This window comes from Epargyreus clarus, unplaced genomic scaffold (genome assembly GCF_041222505.1).
Source record: "Epargyreus clarus isolate Ecla_fem2 unplaced genomic scaffold, WU_Ecla_fem_2.2 ptg000003l, whole genome shotgun sequence".
NCBI classification, from domain to species: Eukaryota; Metazoa; Arthropoda; class Insecta; order Lepidoptera; family Hesperiidae; genus Epargyreus; species Epargyreus clarus.
The window spans coordinates 13,596,319-13,617,760 of NW_027332211.1; the positions used below are offsets into that span (position 1 = coordinate 13,596,319).

Consider the following 21,442-nt stretch of genomic DNA (forward strand, 5'->3'; position numbering starts at 1 on the left):
TATAATACGAGATTTCTTTTTGAAAGATAAATGTTAAGAAACGTAATCGTGTAGAGGAAGCCAAGTTAGAAAGCGAAACGAAATCAAGGGGAGGAACATTCTAATGCAATATCCGCTCCGACCGCATGACCAGCATGATGACTCACTGGACCATGAGAAAACTATGATACAATAATAAATAATATAGCTAACACATAGCTTTACACTCATGATGTCACTCACAAACCCTTTGTTGTAGAAGCCTTGGACAACTACACAAAGGACACAAAGAACATTCATAATTGTTTTCTACTTGACCGGGAAAACAATTTTCTTATTCCTTTATACCACCGTCACACTCTTTGTCTTTGCATTCTACACCTATCGTATTTCTATTATAATCTCCCTTTAATACAGTGAATGCTTGCAAAATATCCCAAGAATATTGTAGAGCTTAATATAACAAATACAAATTGCTTACCCCGCAAGCAGTCTTTAGAGAACAATTTATCAACGTACCCACCGTGCTGGATAATAATACCGAAACAATTTCCAGACAAAGGATCAGATGTTCAACAATGCTTCACTAAAGCGGACAAAAAGCGTGGTAAAATTTTCATTTTGTTATAATCAAGATATTGATAAAAGGCCTGCAAAAACCCCGCTTATTTAATGTATGGTGCGGGGACGGGATATAATCCGGCTCGCTACCTGCCCGCCTGCAAACGAGGATCAATTTCCCTACAGCCAGGTAACCAAATTATGCATGGGCACATTGCTATATAATACATGCGAAGTCTCTCTGGAAGCTATTCAACCAACGTTGTAAAATAAACTCTATTGTCGAATTCGGCTGAACGATTCGGTTCGCTAGAGTAATGTTGATCATCAACTTTGAGCAAGAAGTCCATGACTATGACTGATTAGCGAAATCAACGTATATTTTGGCCGTAATTGAAAGAAAGGCGTACAATGAATGAGGAAGTATGGAATGTGGAAGTAATTGAGTCGTTTAGCGAGTAGCTGTGCCGGTGGTGGGGCGCGGGCGTGGGGGGAGGAACCGCCATGAGGCAGCTCGGCGTGACCTAGTTCTGCGCACTCGCGGCGGCTCAAGGACGGATCGACCGCTATTTATAGAGTTCATTCGTCGTTCGTCATAGCATCGCACTTTACATAACTGAAGTAAGCTGTCGCTAGGTGCGCCGCGGCACGTGATTCGATAGGCTGGAATCGCAGACGAACTAAACAGATGGAGCCCATAGAAAAAAACTTTCTAATATTGCCAATTAAATCTATACATGAAGATATAGATGTTAAATTAATTTTAGCTCTGTTCCAATTCGCAACCCTTGATTATTTTTAAGGATTCACAATAAAAAAATGCAGTGTGGAAAAATAACACTTTTACAGTTACTTATCGAAACAATTCAGAATAACATTTAGTCCTTAAATGTTTGTTTCGATTTATTTTAACGAAATGAAATTGATGAAATTTACTAAGACAAACTAAAACTGATAGCAACAATTTTTTTTTTTTGTTTTGGTTTGTGCGCAACAGAATTTTTCATTCGTACAAATTCAGTCTAATTAGTTAGTCCTCTACGGCAATATTGAACGCCATAGACTTTCCCACGGCGACGGCCAAAGGGGAATGATTGTTAGTTAAGCGTAATAATAACCCACTTCCCTATTAACACGGGGTATTGATACTCGGGATTGACCTGGTCACGCGAAAGCCGAGGTCAAACAGAAGGAAACCTTTCAGAACTCCGTTCATTTTGCCTGCAAACGGAATCACTAATCAAGATTAAGCTTTTCGAATGGGGTGAATGAAAACAGTTTAAAAATAGAATTGGGGGAGAATTGTGACGTAATAAAAAAAGGATTTTTTGAATGAGTTACGTGTTTTTAATTAATTCGGTTTGTACTAACCATCTTAACTGAAGTTATTTCCGCATAAAGAAAGCATTACAGCAATTATGCAATGCGCATAAATTGCATTACAAATGCATGCGCATCACCTTGACTACACCTTTATTTTTTACTTAATTATGTTGTTCTTACTTGTTTGGTAAAATAAAAAATGCAATCGCCAATGCAAGTTGCACATAAAGGCTATTAAATAAAAGTCGATGCTAATATAATAAAGGTAGAGACTGTTTGTTTGTACACGCTAATCTTAAGTGCGAGTCAGATTTAAATTAAGTTTAGTTTCACTTCACAAAAAATCGTAATCTGTATGTGTGACTCGTTGTATGTAGCCAATTTTGTCTGTGAAGGACAGAAAGTCATACAAAGGGGAGTTTAAATTAAATGGTCTTCAATTAATCATGATTATACATAATGTCATGATGGGGACAATGTAAACGCGAGTAAAACCGCGGTGCACAGTAATAATATATTTATTACATTGACATTACGCTAGAAGGTACCAGGCGGCCATTATGCGCGTAGCATTGGCGCAAATGCAGTTTGCGTTGCATTCTATTGCCGTTGTTCCGAGGTCGTGATGCAATGTGGTCAGGTGGTACGTAGGCTATGTTGAATACGGCGCGATTGCATCACAACTCACGTGCACAAGAGCCAAATGCATAGTTCCGACTGCATCTATTATATACCTACTTAGCAACGAGAAGGTTACGTGCTACACCTAACGCTAAACAGAAAATAGCCTCAAGAAAACGACTTATACGAATAATTTAAGCGATTACAAAATACAAGAAAATACCAAGTAAACAACGATGTTCTTAACGATTATTGCCGTAAGGGATTAAGAAACAGGTAATAAAAGTTCTAAAAATAAATGAACAAACTTTACAACCGGAAGAATCCGCCATCACCCATTGCCTATTCATTAATTTACGTGGAAGAACGTCTTAACAGAAGTTTATTTTAAAAATTAACAGTGATTTATGTTCGCTATAAAGAAAATATTTCTCCGCCTTTTCGGAAACATAAGAGCCCGTGTGACGAAACTTAGCTATAAAACTACCAACTACCTATTATTTTTATCATCGGCAACTAAAATCTACAAGCGATAATTTCAGTTAGTGAATAGATAACAACATAGAGAACAACTTAGCAACAGCCAACAAGCAACATCGATTTTTCTCTCCCCAAACAACACGTGATACGAAACACTCATCGTTCGAGTTCATTACATTGGGAGTGTTTATAAGAAATATATTGGCCGTGTACTGTGAACGCATGTTTACAAATACATCGGCAACTCAACGTTTCTCCAATATACTCTATCACTAGGCGATAACTATGAGAAAATAATTTTACTGTTATTCCCAGCGGCACGCACACACGCATGCAATACAGGAACGTAAAGATGCGTCGGCTCCGATTGTAAATTTTTGTTAATGTGTTTATGTACAGTTCTCCACCTGCCGTGTTAATAATAAACCACTCTCGTGGTTGGACAATACTAAATTACATGCTTTTAACTGTTTCTTAATTATAGTGCGTTCGATTCTTGTTTAGGTTTGTTAACTTTTAAATTTATTTATAGGTAAAACAATGGTGTCATATAACCTCTCTCTTGAACGTCATAGGAATTGCGCATTATGGAGAATAGACTCATCTACTCTTTCAAATACTATAAATAAAATAAAGATTTAGATTAAACAAATAATATAATAATTTAGAAATTAATAATGCACAAAATGGTTAAGAAACAAGACAAAGCAAATGATTGTGAAAAGTAAATAACGAGTTAACTGCAAACATTCGTCGTCATTCGATTATCATAATAACATTGGCTGACAACAAAAGAAATCCTTGTGAAATTATAATTAGCAATGCAAAACATTGACCTCGGGCTTGGACAAGTTCCAAGCCCGAAGCTTTCAACCTGTATTAAGCTTTGTGGAGAGCGTAGTTGATGCTATCCTGTTCCCTGCGTTTTAGCCGACAACAAAGCTGCCTCCTAGTCCTTTTAGATCCTTTTGTTATATGAATACGTACAAGAAACTTGCCTGCATTACGTCCTATGTTAAGTAGTTACAGTTGCGACATCTACTTCTATGAATCATTGTAAATACTAGTGCACCAAAGTTTTATATTGCAATATCAATATTATATATATACATCAAATATTGTTTTATCATCTCTATTTCTAGCTAAAGATTTTTGGCACGGCAATTCTACAGTCAATCATGATCATGTTATTTTTTTGTGATTAATCATTTTTCGTATTTCAAATACAGCAAGATTTTCGCTCACCTAGATCATCACATTTCTTCTTATTTTTTGTATATGTATATGTAAACGGACGTACACCAGATGTTTCTAATGACTGTCGCCGATGCACATCTGGAACCGATTCTAAATCCAACAGTTTCTACCTGAACTAGATCACAGATGCGTTGCTATTAGAGATCGATGATAGCACGAACCGTAAGTATATCTTAAGACCACAAGATATAAAGATTATTTAAGACAGCATAGATAAATAGAGATATATAAATGTTAATAGCGTAACATACATTACGGCAGCTGTTTCGTGCATTGCAGAAAATTGATAATGAACGGGCGAGGGCTTGTTTATCGCTGGCGTCATACTAGCTGACCCACTTTCATACGTTTCGATAACTACCACTTATGCGTATACACCAACATACACGCGATGCTCTCGTATGCGATGTATTCTGATTATAAGCAAACTATTTTCGACCCCGAGGTTGGTAGTCTTGTTCGAAATGAATTGCCGTGACCTGTATCCGACGATTTTTATTTTGAGTTTTTCACAGGAAACGAATAATTTTCTTTATTTTCGTATTATACGCAGCAGCTTGGACAAAGAGACCATGTTTAGCTCCATTTCCAATGAATGTATTCTGGAAATACATCTGTGAAGTAGATCTTCTGTAGGCGCTACTACGAATATTATTCGTTACATTATATGTATATGGCACGCATGTAATTTGAACCAATTAGAGCATTGTGCCCCCACATACCTCAGCGAGTTCAAAGAGTTTTCTATATGAATTCTTCTATACAATGCAACATTACATTACAAAGAAAGGAAATATTTGATGATTTTATGGATTGACGGCTATTTCAATAAAACAATCACGCAATTTTCTTCACGAATATTAGATAGAACCGCAGAAGCGTACGATGTGCCGAGAATTATAATCTCAAACGTGTCTTGCAGTTGCGACATTATTGATATCAGTACCAAACAAGTAACAAAGTAAGGAAACATTAGAGATAAGCCGGTTATTCCACTTAGAGCAACTGTACCCCGCAGCTCGGCACGTTCAGGCCATCCTTACGGTACTTTAGACCTGTAGGTTGACTGCGAAAACCACTTACTTTATCCTAGGAAATTCTGTGTTTAAAATAATTGTAGCTTAGTTTAATATTTTACTCTATCTAATGTATCTCAGTTTATAATGTTAAAATGCCTCAAGATTCACAAATTCGAACCGGAATTTAGGGTTGGGCTGAAATGCAAATGGTGTTATAACTTCCAAGTACCAACTCATTATGCAAGTTAAGTGTTTTTAAATACACTTCCATGCATTATTCATTAGAACTAAATTGTTCCCCGATAACCTTCACTTAACTCTTAATAGTGATTGTGAAATGTGTAAAGACACCTTTTAGCCTAAATTTACATTTACGCGTTGCCAAATATAATTTTTATGACCGGTTTAGAGACAATAAAAATGATAGGAATATTGCTAATTGGTTTATTGAAAGCGTTAAAGTAAAATATTCAAAATCATTTAACGGTAGACACTCTAAATTACTGTCGTAACAGAATTAATGAAGAATTGATATTGATAAGATTGATACATATATCTCGTAATAATCCATACGACTACGATAAGTGGGCAAACAGTACGTACTCAAGATACGTGTACTTCACATCATAAATATCTGTTACTGTGTGTAGCAATATATATTTGTGTAGAGCGCATAGTTACAGCGAGGTCGGGCAATGAGGAAGTGAGCCGCTCGTTGCAGATGCATTCTGCATTATTACTGCATAGACAATGTAGCGCACACAAAAACCGTAGCGTCCGCAAATTATGCCTACAGCCTTCCTCGCTTTGTACGAACGAGCTACTCGACTCGCGTCCAAATGAAGCCGCCTGCATTCACCATCTTTGTTTACAAGATTGTAAAACTCGACAGATGTGCATTGTGCTCTCATCGTTAAATAACGAGCGGTCTTGAACTACTTTTTGTGCTAATTAAACATACGTAATCAAATTCTTTCTTAAACACGCGCCACGTGTGAATATAAAGATAAGACGCTTTCGTACAGCTGAGGAAACAAATCATCACTATCACGACACGTAATATTAAAAACCAAACTCGAAGCGACTCATGCATGGAATTATGCAAAATGAACTTCCCCTAACACGCAGAAAGCTGAACATTTTGCGCTATTATTACATTACAAACGATAGAGTGCCCTTGATAACTTCCCCACGATTCACGGCACACAAGTGTCGTAACAAGTCCAATACTTATTTACATGCAGCAGAATTAAAAACTGTGCCCCATCCCTAACATTGCCATTTAGAAGGGTTGAACCCTTTGTGAAAATTTTTAAAGCATCGTCAACGTCATAGAAATTGTTCGTCAAACAATGTAAAGGGCACTAGCACACATACGTGCACGAATACTTCGTCGCACGCACATCGTCCGAGCGCCGAGCGCGGTAGGGCCATGGGACGCGGGGAGAGGTTATCGTTCAATAATGACGTAACACCATGTCGCAAGACTCGCGAGCGAAGCATTCGGAACGGAGCCCTTTCCACTGCTCCCTTTTTGCGGCGAGCCGGCCGCTTTCTAATGCTCATTGTACATACGTGGTACAGTGACGGCTAGATCGTAAGTACCGATCGACATCCGTGAGAAACAGCGTGCACGGTAATTACGTACGCATGCAGCGTGAATGTGTGTCTACAAGAATTTTTAAATCTCGGTTGAGAATACATGAATCAACGCTAAAGAATGTATTAACTAAATTTATCGTAGATCAGAACACCTGTATTATTCGTCACACGATGTGTTGAACTAGTAATTTGGGTAATATGTAATACTACGAATTGACTAAATTGCTTTTGCGGATAATCGGGTTTCTGTGGGTATACTCTATATTTGCCACGAGCATGTATGTAATAGGTGAATCTGACGTGATTCGGCAAATTGTAAGTGTGAATTGGAGGTAAATTAATTTGCACTTTGGTGAAAATTCGTAATAGCTTGTGTACGTAACGCTTCAGCGAGTATGTAGGAAAAACCCCAAGACGACAAGAAATAATATTTAAAATTCCATCAACAGGATAGAAAAACAAATACAGATCATTCGAGATCGAACGCAGAGTGTGTTCGCAGCTGCGAATTATGCCTTTTCCGGCTGATTACATTTGGATATTGAATAAATTTAATAGGAATATAGGTAAGAGCTGTTTTTCTCTGAGAGCTACAAAAATAAATGTTTATAAAAAAGGCAAACAATAATCCGGGCGTTGAAAAAATATTTTTCATTCCAAATGTTAGCGATGGGATAGTAATTGTGATCTTTTGCAGCAAGCGAGTAGGTGTAGTCGCGATGTGGCCGCGGCCTTGCAGCGCGTGACGTCGCGGCGCGGCGCGGTGACGCGGCGTGACGTTCGGTTTTTTTCGCGGAAATTCCGCAGCGGCCATCGCTCGCGGAACCACTTCGCAAACCCGCTGATACAGCGCGGTATCAATGACGTAAGCGGCCACTATCAGAACACCCACTAAAGCAGGAATTTACTAATATTAATATCCGCGATATGCTTATACGCTGTATGCTGCTTTAATAACCAATAACCATATATATTCAACATAATTTTTTTCATAAAAAAGAGCGTTTGTTGCCGTCGCTATTCAATGTTAGTGACCTACTTTCGTTGCAATGTGCTGTGACCTGATTATGTAGGTTTATGTATAAGTATGATAACGATTAATTGGTTGAAAAATAAGTAAAAAGTTCTGCACATTGTTTTGATAACAATTATTATGAAGTAGAATGGATAATAAACAGTTCAAAGGTACTGGTGCGGAAATGTTTTTCTCCCAATGAAAACAAAAAAAGCGTTTGGTGCTCGCACGTGCAAAAACAAAAACTCCAGTCAGTATAAAAACTAGGGCAGGCTGCTTGACACAGTTCCATGTCCTACGTGGGTGGCGGCCCTACAAATGTGGGCGGCTTCTGACGCAACCCAAACAAAGCCGAAGGGTACCCTCTTGCCACATAACATTTCGCAACCAAACCTATGACTATTAGACATCAAAACCGATAAACCGAAAACATTACCTCAAAACTTCGAGTAAAATATTTAAAAGCGATGTTTCTTTGTTCGTGTTTATTAAACATTTGGTGCAGGAAATGTTCGAATGCTGACGAGGTCATTGACAGAACGAAGACGGTTGCAGCGAGTGCACCGAGCCAGTTCCGGTGCACTACGCGGCAGGTATAAATAGCGATCCGTTAGTGTCGACGACCGCGCGCCGTCACCATAACGCTAGCCCTGCTCCTAACACTCGTTCCGACCTACATAATTTGGAAGAAACATAAAAATTGTACGATGCGCTCGAGAGCTAGTGATTCTATCTAAATTTTAGGGTGTGGAGGAACAGCGCCGGCCGAGACGCCGATCTCGAAATGCGGGATAGAGGGTGGAGGAAGAAGAGCGGAGGGTGGCGGGGTGAGCTAATAACGCATAGGCCCTTAGCCGACGATTCGATAGAGGCGGAGGTGCGCGCGCGGGCCCTCGCCGACGCAATCCTACATGCGTGGAAGGGCCCGTCCGTGCGTACGTGACGCGGGGCACGCGGAAGGGGGGCAAGGGGGTAATTCCGCCCCGCCCGCACATTTTCTGTAGCCCTGCTTAGATGCACTCCTCGGCTAGGGTCGGGGACCGCGGCCTCTCTGCGCACTCACCGCCCGGGCCCGGCCATCCCATTGCAGGCTAATTTACATCGTCGAGTGCGTACCGCTAGCCGTCGATCTCACATGAGAACTTCAACATGTAAATTGCTGTCCCATTCCGGTTCGCTCCGCTATTCTGTTGCTATGTGCCGGCCGAGCTCACCTAATCCCACAACCTCGCATATTAAATAACGCAGCTATTGTCACGTAACTCGTAGCCGGTTCGTGAATGATGGTATTTTAAAAGCAATACGACGATTTATTCATGTTTCATATGTAAAACGATCCTAGGAACTCGAGAAATCTCAATCATATTCCAGAATTTCTATCTTATGGTTACGTAGATGCGGAATTAATGGAAGGTCAGCTGCCCACATGACTAATGTATGAGAAATACGATTGAGTAAACATTTTCCAAAGCTAGCGTATAAACGAGTTTGGGACGGCAAATAAAATTCTAGAATGTTATGAGGCGCAAGGTCAGTGCCGTTGCATCTGCAAGTTAATTGCACGCCTACATAATACGAGCCCGGCACGCGCCGACCGCCGCGTAAATAACCGGCCCTCGTAAAACTTGCCATTTGCGAAACCTACTCCAGAACATCTTGGCAGGGCTTTGACACCAACGACTCGACACAAAACAACTTATTTACAGTCTTAAGGCACACTATCCATTTTTATATAAAATTACCTCGCTGAATAGCAATTTACAAAGGATTAGATATTTCGGTGATCACAATAAACGAGTGAACAAAGGCCAATTTTACAGAAATATTTAGTGACACATACACTTTGTACGTGATGTGTTTAATCATGAGTAAAGCCTCAGGGCTCGTTAAATCGTTACGTTGTCACACAATGTAACGATTAATTTAAGCGATCGTCGTTACGAGCAAATAAAATATTGTTTCTATTCAACCTACGACCTAAACCGATCGTTTTAACTCCGCGTCCATAATATTATCAAGTAATATTTTCTTAATGATCAGCTGTTCATAAATTGTACAATTGCGTCATTTCTAAATTAATTTGTTATTCGCGTATTCTCGACTCTCGAAAATCTTTGCATTTGTTTAAGATCTTGAAAAGCCAAAAGGGTATGATAAAATATTATATTACAAATAATATACTAGAGAAAAAAGTGTAAGATTTTTCTGAGAATTGCGTGCTCGTATTGCTTCAAAACGTTTACTACGTTTATTGATTTATTCATTATTTGATTTATGTAACTGATGAGTTTGCCCAAACCAGGCAACAACTCTGATTTACGCAAATAAGTCGAGACGGGAAGCGAGGCCCAAACGCCGACGTCTTTAAAGTTATTGTATTTGGCAAAAGGCAAAGACGTGAAGTATATTACATATTCGTGTTTTCTACCTATATGTAATGCATAGCGTTGCGAGTGGTGCGACTAAACAAAGGCCTAGCATAAGACGCAGCTGATGGCATGACAGGTGCGGTGGCAGCCGGCTTACACCTGCCCCTGGCACGCGCCACCGCAAGCTGCTCTATCGATTACATAGCATTCATTACCAACACACGACCCATGTCCAAGGAGCAGAAGCCTATTTCTAGCTGCACGCCAGCTGACTTGCAAATGTTCCGCCATTATAGGCCCATTAAATACAACTCCGCTTCTCAACTTGGACAGGAACTCGCTCCACGAAACCGCCGGCTGAATAATAATTCAATGATGTAAGTTATTGCACGGCAATCGGTTCCTTTTATAATGTTGACGATTTAGATGGAACGTTGGCAAAAAAATTGTATGTACTATGAATTGATGAATAGTAATATTTCCAAGAAATGCCGAGTTTAATTTCGTCTTCCTAGTCTACAACGACAAATATCAAGGGTGGAGCACGAGCATATCCATTTTTGAATGCGGTGACGTAAACTTAAATGTAATTTTGTTAAATAATGTAGTTTCCGGTTAAGATAGAAGAGAAGGCCTAGGCGTTTTCGAACGAACGAGTTTGCGAAACGAACCGAGCGAGTCCAACGTCGAGGGATATAGAGAGGATACCGTTACTGGAAGCAGATAGCGGCGATGCGTAGATAATGTGCGGACCGGTTCGCGACCGATACACACAACGATTCTTTATTATTATCACAATAAATCGCGTGATAACGCGATAACAAAGGTTTATGCAATAAACGCAACGCGTAAAACGTAACTTCTGATAACGTTTCAATGGATTTTATCGCTTGGAAACAGCTCGAGTGAACGATAAATCGTTACAAAAATCCCCGTGTCGCCAAAGCGGTTCTCGAAATACACTTAACAATTCATGTTTCGTCAAGCAAGAGGCTCGGTTTTCCCAAAGGAAACCGAGTAATTATACATTTCATTGTAATCGCCGTGCTCATTAGGTTTCCAAGCATATCGCCGCAGTCGCGCTACCGGTCCGGTGGCCAATGACGCGCGGATAAAAGTGCGCGAAAACATCCACCGACTATGTAGACATAATATGACTCACAGATTTTCCTGCGCTCATACGTAATAATTATGACTACAGATAGTACTCATTGCGTGAGTGACTGAGATCACGAGTCTCGTGCGTCTACGTGAGTGAGCCAGAGTCGCCAGAGAGATATCGTAGCGTACAAGCACGCACTAATTGAAGTGCTAAAACTTTCTATTGGAAAGGGCCGAAGGGCACTTAATGCTGGCACTGAATTAAATCATTTTTCTATTAAGTTGTTTGCTTTTTACGCCAAATCCAAATTATACTAATACTTAATGAAAGGTACCGAGAAAAATATTGATATGATGATAACATGATGTCCAGAAATGTATACTTGCCGTTACTTACAGTACGTGCACGTAGCATACCTGTGGTACCCCACAGGCCGACGTGTGTTGAGTTAACAATGGAGCGGATGCAACGGCGATGCATAATGTGCGCTGGCAGTGGTTAGGCGCTAGGCGAAGGGAGAGGCACGGCATCGCGTGCAGCGGCAGCGTTGCGGCCGCACTCCACCGACCTACATTTTATGCGACACCGAGCTCATTATTTACTAGCCGGAGTCGCACACGCATCGCTCGCCCCCGCGATTTCGCTACCCCCGTCGCAGGTCGCATCTCGGCCGCGACCCGACCCGTCGAACGGAAGAGGATCGCCCGACCGACTACCTGCGAAAATACACTACAAAAAAATACACAAACCATGCACACAAAACAAAAACGAGACCTCCCGACGGGACCAGCTTCGAAGCCGTCGACGTAGGTGTCTGCATTTCGGAAAACAAAACAAAATAGAACGAGTCGCGTGCGAACGCGACGCAGGGATACGGGCGGCAGGTCGTAAGAGAGAGGTGGCACGAGGGCCGACGTAAACAAACCACGAGCGGGAGCTTCGACCGCACTCACCATTTCGGGGATCCTCGGATCCAGGGTGGGCAGAGATGGCCGCAGCAGCCCACGTAGTGAAGAGCGGGGGCGTCGTCGAAAAAAAAGAGGCACTTGCACAGTCACACAGGAACGTTCAAAGCACGCACTCGAAACATACGATCACGACACGTCCCGTCCTACACTACGTTCGCGGCTAACGCCGATGCAGTTTACGTCACCGCATCCCGCTCCCGACTGGCAGTACGCGGCGCGAGCGAGCGACGACCTCGCGCTGCAGCGTGCACCGCCCCGCGCCCCGCCGCCGCGCCCTATCGCGCGCCGCTCCGGCCCTACCGCTCCCTGCGCCCCGCGCTCGTCCTACGTCCGGTGAATCACGAAACTAAACGAGCGCTGATTATACTACCGGTACCGACACGAATATCGACACGATAACCTATGGGCCGCTTTTTTCGGTATACCCAAAATTTTATTTGTGCGATGCCGACCCATCCGGTGTATTACAAAGAAAAAATACTGAAACAAGCTATAAATATAATAATTATTATTGTTTAACTGTGACGCGAAAGTAATTTTAGTTTGTTTTTTTTTCATGTTGGCGTAATATAATTGTTTCAATCCTTTGTGTATTTTTATTATTGTGTGATATCTTCATATTAAAAATTGTATGGAATGAATATAATAAATTGTTCTTTTTTCTAAATAAAACCGTTAAAAGTAAAACGTTATTTTAAATAACAAATAAATAAAATATATAGTAGCACTTCCATCCATATTTTAGCCTAATAAATATCAAAGCTTATTCTATTTTAGAAATGAAGTATCTTAACGCGGCTCGCAAAAAGAAGTTGAATGTTTGAGATCGTAACGTAAGAAAAAAGCGTTATACGCGCGGAGGTATAAGAAATGTTAAAAATTACTATAGTCTGATTCATAATTAGGTGTCCAAAATGTAAACAAAGGTGTTGACCTATCAAGAAAATAATTTCAAATGGTAGTTTCTTATTTTTGAAAATATTAAATTAAAACAACGATAATAAAATAATAATCTAAATAAATTAAAATCAATTCACATTTTCCAATATTTATATTAACTCAATTTCATTTCATACAGTACTAGTAATAAAAAACAAGATTTATGGTAGAAAATCAAATTGTGATAATGGTAACACAATCGGGAGCCAAAACATTTTTTTTTCCAACCATTTTTAAGTTTCGTAGTTGATGTTATTCATTTTCGGGATCGTGTTCGAACTCAAATGTTTTCTAGTTTTAATAGCGCGCTTTTTTAAATTGTGTCCAGTTATTAAGTTTCTGTTTTTTGTTGAGTTTGTGTAAGTTTTTATTTCTTGTTAATTTTTTAGGGTTTGCGATACCTGTAATCGTATTTTGACAATGACATTTCATTGTTTACATTTTAGACACCTAATTATGAATCAGACTATAGTTTTGTTTTAAATCATACAATAATGCTTTTTACTACGCCATTATTGTAAATTTGCAATAAAGTTTCGAGAAACGCGAACAGCAGCAAATATGTGTGATACTGATAACTGTCTAACTTGAAGTATGTTTTTCTATTTTTATTTTAAAAAACTTTTGTTCCTGTCTGGGGCGTGCCGCGTGCCCTTTTGTATGTAAAGCACAAAAAAAAATACAGTGGGTATTGGGAAATTGGGGACACTTGATCCCCCCTTTTGTTTTTTGACCACTATTGGGTAAATATTGATCCGATTTTAGATATTTATTATGTATTGTGTATTGGTACTGAAATAGATGGAATTTCATTGACTATACTAAGTATAAAAGCTAAAGATATCGGTATATAAATTTTGTAACCAGCCCACGAAAACTTTGTATAGGGAATGATACCATGTGTCCCATATATATGTCTGACTTGATCCCCCCCCTCTGGAACACTTGATCCTGAGGGAAATAAGTCTCCTATATTTTCATATGATACCAAAATGAAAAAAAATATGTTTTAAATTGATTTATCATTGATTTATTTGCTTAGTAGATAAAGTAGAAACAACAACATATCCACTGTTTTGATAAATCACATATACGAGTAACTATGTTTTCAGCTAACATTACTTAATGTTCCTATTATCACAGATCTTATGGTTGATATTTTTTTTCCTGCACCTTCTATTGTTTTATATACTCTAGGCATATTGAACCTTGAAATTATTCAAAAATAAACATTAGTGGACGCTTGATGCGGGGGGATCATACCTCCCATAAGAAAGTGTACCAAGTGTACCCTAGCTATACTGTGGTTATAAAAAGATAAACTAAAAAAAATCTACTACTATTAACACTTTTCTATGAAACAGACGTTTAGACACATAGATAACGAATAGTTTAAAAGTGTTACTTACCCAAAATAAGTTTACTAACCAATTATTTAATCAAAATGAAAACTTACAAAAAACATTTTCCTACAACACGAAACACACAATCATCCGCCATCTGCTTAAATATCAAATTGGACAAGACTACCAAGTTTAGAAAGTTATAACGTATCATAGACAACCAATATCGCCACACTAAAATCATATTGTGTTCACAGAAGCTCTGTAAATCCAGTGTACCAAGTCTCCCGTAAGGATCAAGTGTCCTCAATTTCCCCTATATTAGCAGTCATATTAGCAACCCTTTTCTGAAGTTCTCAAGATGCTAACGCTGATCAAATTTTAACAACATTATTCAATAATCTGAGAAAATAATCACGGATACTGATAACAAATTTAGATTCGACACTACATAACATACACATTTGCTTAATTTTTTTTTGTATTCAATAACTTGCGGTCAGTAACATACTCTAAACCTGAGTTTTAGTCTTTATTTGTTAACAGTCTTGTCAAAAGTTGGTCTTACGATAATGGATGCGGATTTGTATTAAAAATAGAGGTAGTCATGCAGAAGACAAGCTATGAATAGTACTCAATTAAAGTTTAAATACAACATTTTTATTTTATTCATATCTCTATTGTTTTTACCGTGGAACATTTGCACTTTGATTATTTCAAATACCTTTTATTTTATTTTTTTATTTATTTAAATCTGGAAATATTTAGAAGTTTTTTATTTAATGTGCAGAATTACTTTCATGGATTTATTTTTCTTCGAAAGTGCGTTGAAGTTGGATACACTAAGTCAATAAATCTTAATTCAAATAGTTATCGATTTTACACTGTTAGGAGTTGCATCAAAATTGAATGTTTTTTTATTAATTACTATGTCCTCTATCTAAATACAGTAAAAGAACGGCAACTAGAAGTCCAGCTTTTCGTTCAGTCTTCTGAGTAAAAATTTAATAAAAAATAAATAAATTTTAAAAGCCAAGTATCTCAAATACGTCAAACTTTTGGATAGCACATTATAGGGTCAAATCCGTCAGTAACGACCTGATTAATAACCTCCTTAATTATGTAGGTCAACTTTCCCCGTAACCCTGTATATGTAAGAAAGCTTTAATCATAGATAATAAGAGAAGATGCAATTCAAACCCTCATCGTCGTAATAGCGAATCAAAATATTTTTTATAAAGTATTTGTATTAGAAGCTATAACAATTTAAAATATTTTATAGATCACAACTCCGAAACAAGTAATAAAATTCGCCACTAGATGGCGTTGCCATGTTATGTAAATATAGTTTTGAAAATAAAATGTGTTGTCGGGAAAAAATATGGAGGGGAGAAACCGTTGACAAGTACTAGTTGTAGATTAATCTATCTACCCCACGTCTAGTTCGTTTTTCTTTTCTAGGTTTCATATCATCACACACAACACTAACAATATCCTTACGCACCGTACTTTGCACTATTTGTGACTTGCATAAACTAACTAATCCAGTGGAGATTCCACGTTTGAGGTAACTTAAAACCATCCCCTCCACCTCAGTTTCGCCGTGACCACGATCCATGCAACTGGGTCGAAATATCGGCAATAAAAAACGCATATGTGAGTACCCGTTACATAATAAAATGTACAAAGGAAATATACAGCAATTTTTTTCACTTTAGCAAAAGAAGAGGAAATTTGATGTAATTCAAATGTATTACATAATTATTTCATTGGAAATCCATCTACGAATTTTCCTCCAGACAAAAATGAGGCTTAACTCATGGTTTAAATAGTTTTACCTCATTTAAGTAATTTAATGTTAAGTTTCCTTCCTTGTACAGAATTTGTAATGGATTATCCATAGGAATTTCCTCACAAATGTACGGACACGTAACTTCATTAATATAAAATAATAGTTGGTATTTACTCAGCTTATACATATCATATCTATGAGTTCATAATTCATACGAAAACAGTTTTCCTCCAAAATTGATTTCCTTTTAATGTATGTAGGAATGCCAGTCTGTATTAACATTAACATACAAGTAAAGGTAGCTATTTGATAATATCAGTTTATATTATGAAGAGATAGCATTCCTTTCATCGGAAAAAATAGGCATATAACCTTACTACCTAAAGCTATAAAATAAGGGCTAAACTAGTACTTAAGTTTCTTACGCTACTAAGTGTACATTTAGGTATCGTAAGAAACATGAACGCAAATTGTTATTAAGCAGAAAATACTATCTGGTGGGTTATAGGAAAGTTGAATTTGATGCACACTATAGGAATATATCAGGAGAAAAAAGATCCTCATATATGAAATCGCCGTACTTCTAAGATTTTGCGTCAGCGATAAGTAATTCCCTTGTATAGTAAAGTATGAATTACTTTTATTGCATATAACCGCATTACCACATTGTGCAATAGCCCGGCTTGCGCTATGATTGACCAAAAAAAAATTGTGCTATTTTAATAATTTACAAAGATTTTGTAGAACAACAACAAAAAAGTCAATATTCTGATATACTTTTGTGAGGCCCACCTGCAATTACAATGGCAGGATTAAGATTATGTGACCACTTCTATACATATTTCTAGAAGTCTACTATTCAGTAGACTTATCAATGCCAAAAAAAGTAAATCTATGTTTATCTGACACAAGTGAATTCTTTTATGAGGTTCAATGCTTTTTACATCTTTGTCTTATTAAAACCACAAGCAGTCATCCTATGTATATCCAAATGCGCTTGTTAATATTAACTGAGGTCTTATTACAAATGTGTTTTTGGCTTAAGCTAACAATTTATGTACTCACCAATCAAAGGCATTGTAATGATAGTAGCACAAGCCCAGCCCATACAAGAAGAGAGGGTCTTTCCAGTTGTCCTGCTCTAAAGCATAAAACTTCTGGTAAGCTGACATGGCTGCAAACAAACAAAAGAAAAAAAAATGTATCATTGTATCATTTCATTGCACACAGGATAGAGAAGAACATATAATAAGTTTTATGTTAAAGAAAATTTCGATCACACAATTTAGATTAAGCAAGGTGTAAATCTTTTATTAGGAACTGTATTATTTTGTATAATATATAAAATGTCAAAACCCATAATTGAATTACACCAAAAAATGTTTAAATAGACTATATCTTTTTATTTCTGTTGAAAGGCTTATTATAATGTAAATCACTGTTTAAATGGTAAATATGCATAGCATTACATAAATCCAGAACCATAATTAAGAATTGATTCTATGTACCACCATTATTTAATTTTTACTTTTTAAAAGATGCACAAATTGGGAGTTTCTTGCGCAACTTATTCTCCATAACAAGACACCTTCCAGAAAGGTGGCATATTGTTGAAGTTCAAGAAGAGTTATTTATGAATAAATTTTCAATAAATAAGATTTGTACTTAAGATTTATATGTAAATTATTAACTAAAAAAAATTACCTTTGGCATAATCTTCAAGTAGGAGATGAAAATGTCCCAATTTACAATATGTTTTTGGATCAATACAGATGTCCCTCCTGGCACCCGGTGAACAAGCCCGTTCTTCTTCCTGTCGAATAATAATTTCTGTTATTAAAGTGAAACTGTTAATTTACACAAATTTTATAAAGGTAATTAAAAAAACTTTAGATGTCATAATGGTGGTCACAATAGGATATGGACAGCTTTCAAAAAAACTAATTAGGATGGGAATCCTATTAGAACTTGATCACAACTGCATTTTGTCTTTAGTGTCTATACGGTAGTAGTTTAAGAAAATATTGTAACTGACAATTTGTAAGTGCCTCCGTTGGCCTATACAAAATAAATATATTTCATTTCATTTCATTTCACTCTGTACTGGTAAATATGTACCTCATGAACAAGCTCCAAAAACTACTTAGAGGGCTAGTAGAATGAATCTTCTTTTTTATTAGATTGAAGTAGAAAACAATCATGCAGTCCATCTGATTTTAAGTGGTCACTGCCACCTATGAACATCTCTAACCAGTTCCATTTGAAACATAGGTTATACCTGCAGTTGATTACAAATACATTGCCACTGAGTACTGAGATGACCACATATGTATGTTAGACAGCAGGCACCCTCAAAATTTAATGTGAATTTTGTAGCTGTACATATTTATAATGTACCACTACTTTATTCAAGGAAAACATCACTCACATTAATAATGTAAGATTACTTCGTCTAAAGTCAACCACCCAATCAGAGGAAAACATTTTTATGTATTAGCAGTGTCCACAAAGTTATTAACGTAACATAACATAAAAATACATGTAATTTACAAAAGTATAATTTAAAAGTTCTTTGCTAAGTTTTTGAACTACGCTGACCACTTATAAATTGTCGGTAACACAGAAAGTACCTTGACTTGCACCAGCATGCCCTCCAAGTACTTGACAGCTTTGAGCACCAACGCACGGGTCCTGCCATGTTCAGTGCCGCGAAGTTTCAGGAAACCAAACTGGCGGCTGGAAATTAATAAACACACTTTTTAGAAAGAAAGTTCTAAAGAACTACTTTATATTACATTATGAACAAATAATAACACTAACAGTTAAAATCTCTTTTATTAAAAGATTAAGAAAATAGAAAATGTTATCAAATTAAATAGTATTCAAAACACATTAATAAAGATACTTTTAGATGAAAGTTAGAGGAAACAAAAATGCGATACTCTATTTTTTATTTCAAAACCATACATTACAAAATCTTAAATAATATAATTTGGAACAATTTTTGTAACAGTATCCCTTGCAGGGTAATAAGAAATTTATATATACAGTGTAAACTCTATATAACGGCACTGAAGGGACTGTGCATTTTATGGCGTTATAGACAGTGGTCGTTAAATGGAGAGAAGAAAAATCAGAATTAGAAAAAGAAAAAGTTTATTTCAGTCTAGTGTTAGTTGTTATGTACAAAAAAATAATCTTATTTGAACGCTATTGCGTGTAGTCTGTTATTTTTGTCTATCGTCTTTTGCTGCACCAGTAATTTTGTTGTAATTTTTTAAATATTTTATTAATATCTTCTGATATTGAGGCATCTTGGTGACAAAGGAAGTAATTTTCCAATAATTTTGTGCAAGCAATCCAATTTGTAAACAAAAGAACGAATTTCTTAGAAAGTTTCGGATGCGTGATGCCAACAGTCGAGTTTATTGCGGGCTAGGATAAAAAGGCGACAAAAGAACGTACACAGGTGCACAGTTTTTACTAATTTTAGCAACATAAAAGGTACTTTTTATTACTCAATTGTGGTCGTTATTGAGAGTGGGTGTAATGCTATGTAGAATGTATCATTGTATGGAATACAAGCTAAACCAACTAAGCCAATTGTTTTCGACGCTTTAGAGAGTTTGTCGTTAAATCGAGTGACGTTACATGGAGTTTACACTGTAGTTACATACTAATAACTAAAGGATTTAACATATTCAGCATGTAATTCAGCCATACTTGTTGTTATTTACTTGGTTCTATAGAATACATGATTTAAGTAGTGTATACTAAGAAATAATGACTATGTAGTCCAGACACATCTTCACAGTAAGGGCTTTAACAAAAAATGTGATGATTGTAATGGAATGAAATATGGGTAAAAGTTATAACTATTTTCACAAAAACTTTAACTTCTAGGCTATAAAACCAACAAAGTATCTTTCAACATACCTATGAACTATTCATTAAAAATGTTGATATAATGAGGATTTATTAAAAACATTATAATGAAAACCTACATACAGTGACATGCACTGATATAAAATACAACAACAATGCACTTGCTTCAAATTACCTGTCAAGCTCTGATAAAACTTGTAACTCCTGAGAGGTTAGATGCAACTCTTCTTTCTCATCCATTATAACAAAACCACTGCGACGAACCAGAAAATCACGACAAATTCACCATTATTTATTAAATCATCACAGAAATTATCTCGTAACACAATACGAAATTGCGAATAAATAATTTCAACACCTCAAACCGACAGTTGAAACAAGAAACAGATAAAAAATATTCAGTAAACAGAATTGCCAGCTCCATTTTTAAAGATGGTATAAAAGTTATAAAATATCTATTGCTAAAATAATGTGAAGAAATGTGTATATTATTACGGATTAGATTTTTATTTAGGTTTCTAAAATAAACATAATATAAAATAATAGTTGGCAAAGGTTATTGGACCCATTCATATTAGGTTGAACTGACAGATTTATCGTCGGCGATTGACAAATCTTACTATTCACGTTATAGTGACAATCAATCTTTTGTCAATCAATTTTAATGTTGTCTCATTATATTATGATAATATTATTAATAATATTATATTATTATGAAAGAATATTAAAAATCCGGGGGGTATTCACCCCCTTGAGAATTTGCCCGGGCAAAGAGGGTACCGTCGAGACCCGAATAATCCCTACCCACCCCCATATTGCAAACGCAGACGCAGCATATGAAAGTCCGGTGGGTATGAAGTCCCATTTTGCTCTAGATTGCTTGTTTTGCCCTAGTGCTAATAAAAACATAATGACAAACGGCAAACTATGAAACTGGCGGTTCAATATATGTAAAATTTTCATTAAACAATACAGCATCATATACAATATTGCTAATTTATTTAAATATTCATATTTATATTTCAGTACTAAATTACTCTTTTAAAGTGTAAATCCTTTTGGTTCATTTGAAAATTTTCGGGAGAGAGTCTTTGCACCTGCCTATGTGTTATACAATTTATTTACTTATTATTGTACACAACCAAAGAGTATATGTACACGTACAACGTTCACGTTGGTTGTGTGCA

The 21,442-nt window shown here is 36.9% G+C and overlaps 1 protein-coding gene and 1 pseudogene across 2 annotated transcripts in view; both read right to left on the reverse strand.

Annotated features, from left to right (window-relative positions):
* The window catches only part of Utx (Utx histone demethylase), a 47,128-nt gene extending 26,484 nt beyond the window's left edge, over window positions 1-20,644 (reverse strand). Inside the window, exons 1-4 of one of the 2 annotated variants that reach the window (XM_073089664.1) lie at window positions 20,431-20,644; window positions 19,001-19,106; window positions 18,075-18,183; window positions 17,436-17,544 (exon numbers count right to left, since the gene is read on the reverse strand). In XM_073089664.1, the coding sequence (XP_072945765.1) occupies window positions 17,436-17,544; window positions 18,075-18,183; window positions 19,001-19,106; window positions 20,431-20,495 (389 nt within the window). In that variant the 5' untranslated portion in view covers window positions 20,496-20,644. Of the gene's footprint in view, window positions 1-12,281; window positions 12,421-17,435; window positions 17,545-18,074; window positions 18,184-19,000; window positions 19,107-20,430 lie in introns of those variants that run through there. The other variant, XM_073089675.1, reaches the window with a different exon arrangement.
* Window positions 11,761-15,784, reverse strand: LOC140747955 (uncharacterized; annotated as a pseudogene).
* Window positions 20,645-21,442: the final 798 nt, after the last annotated feature.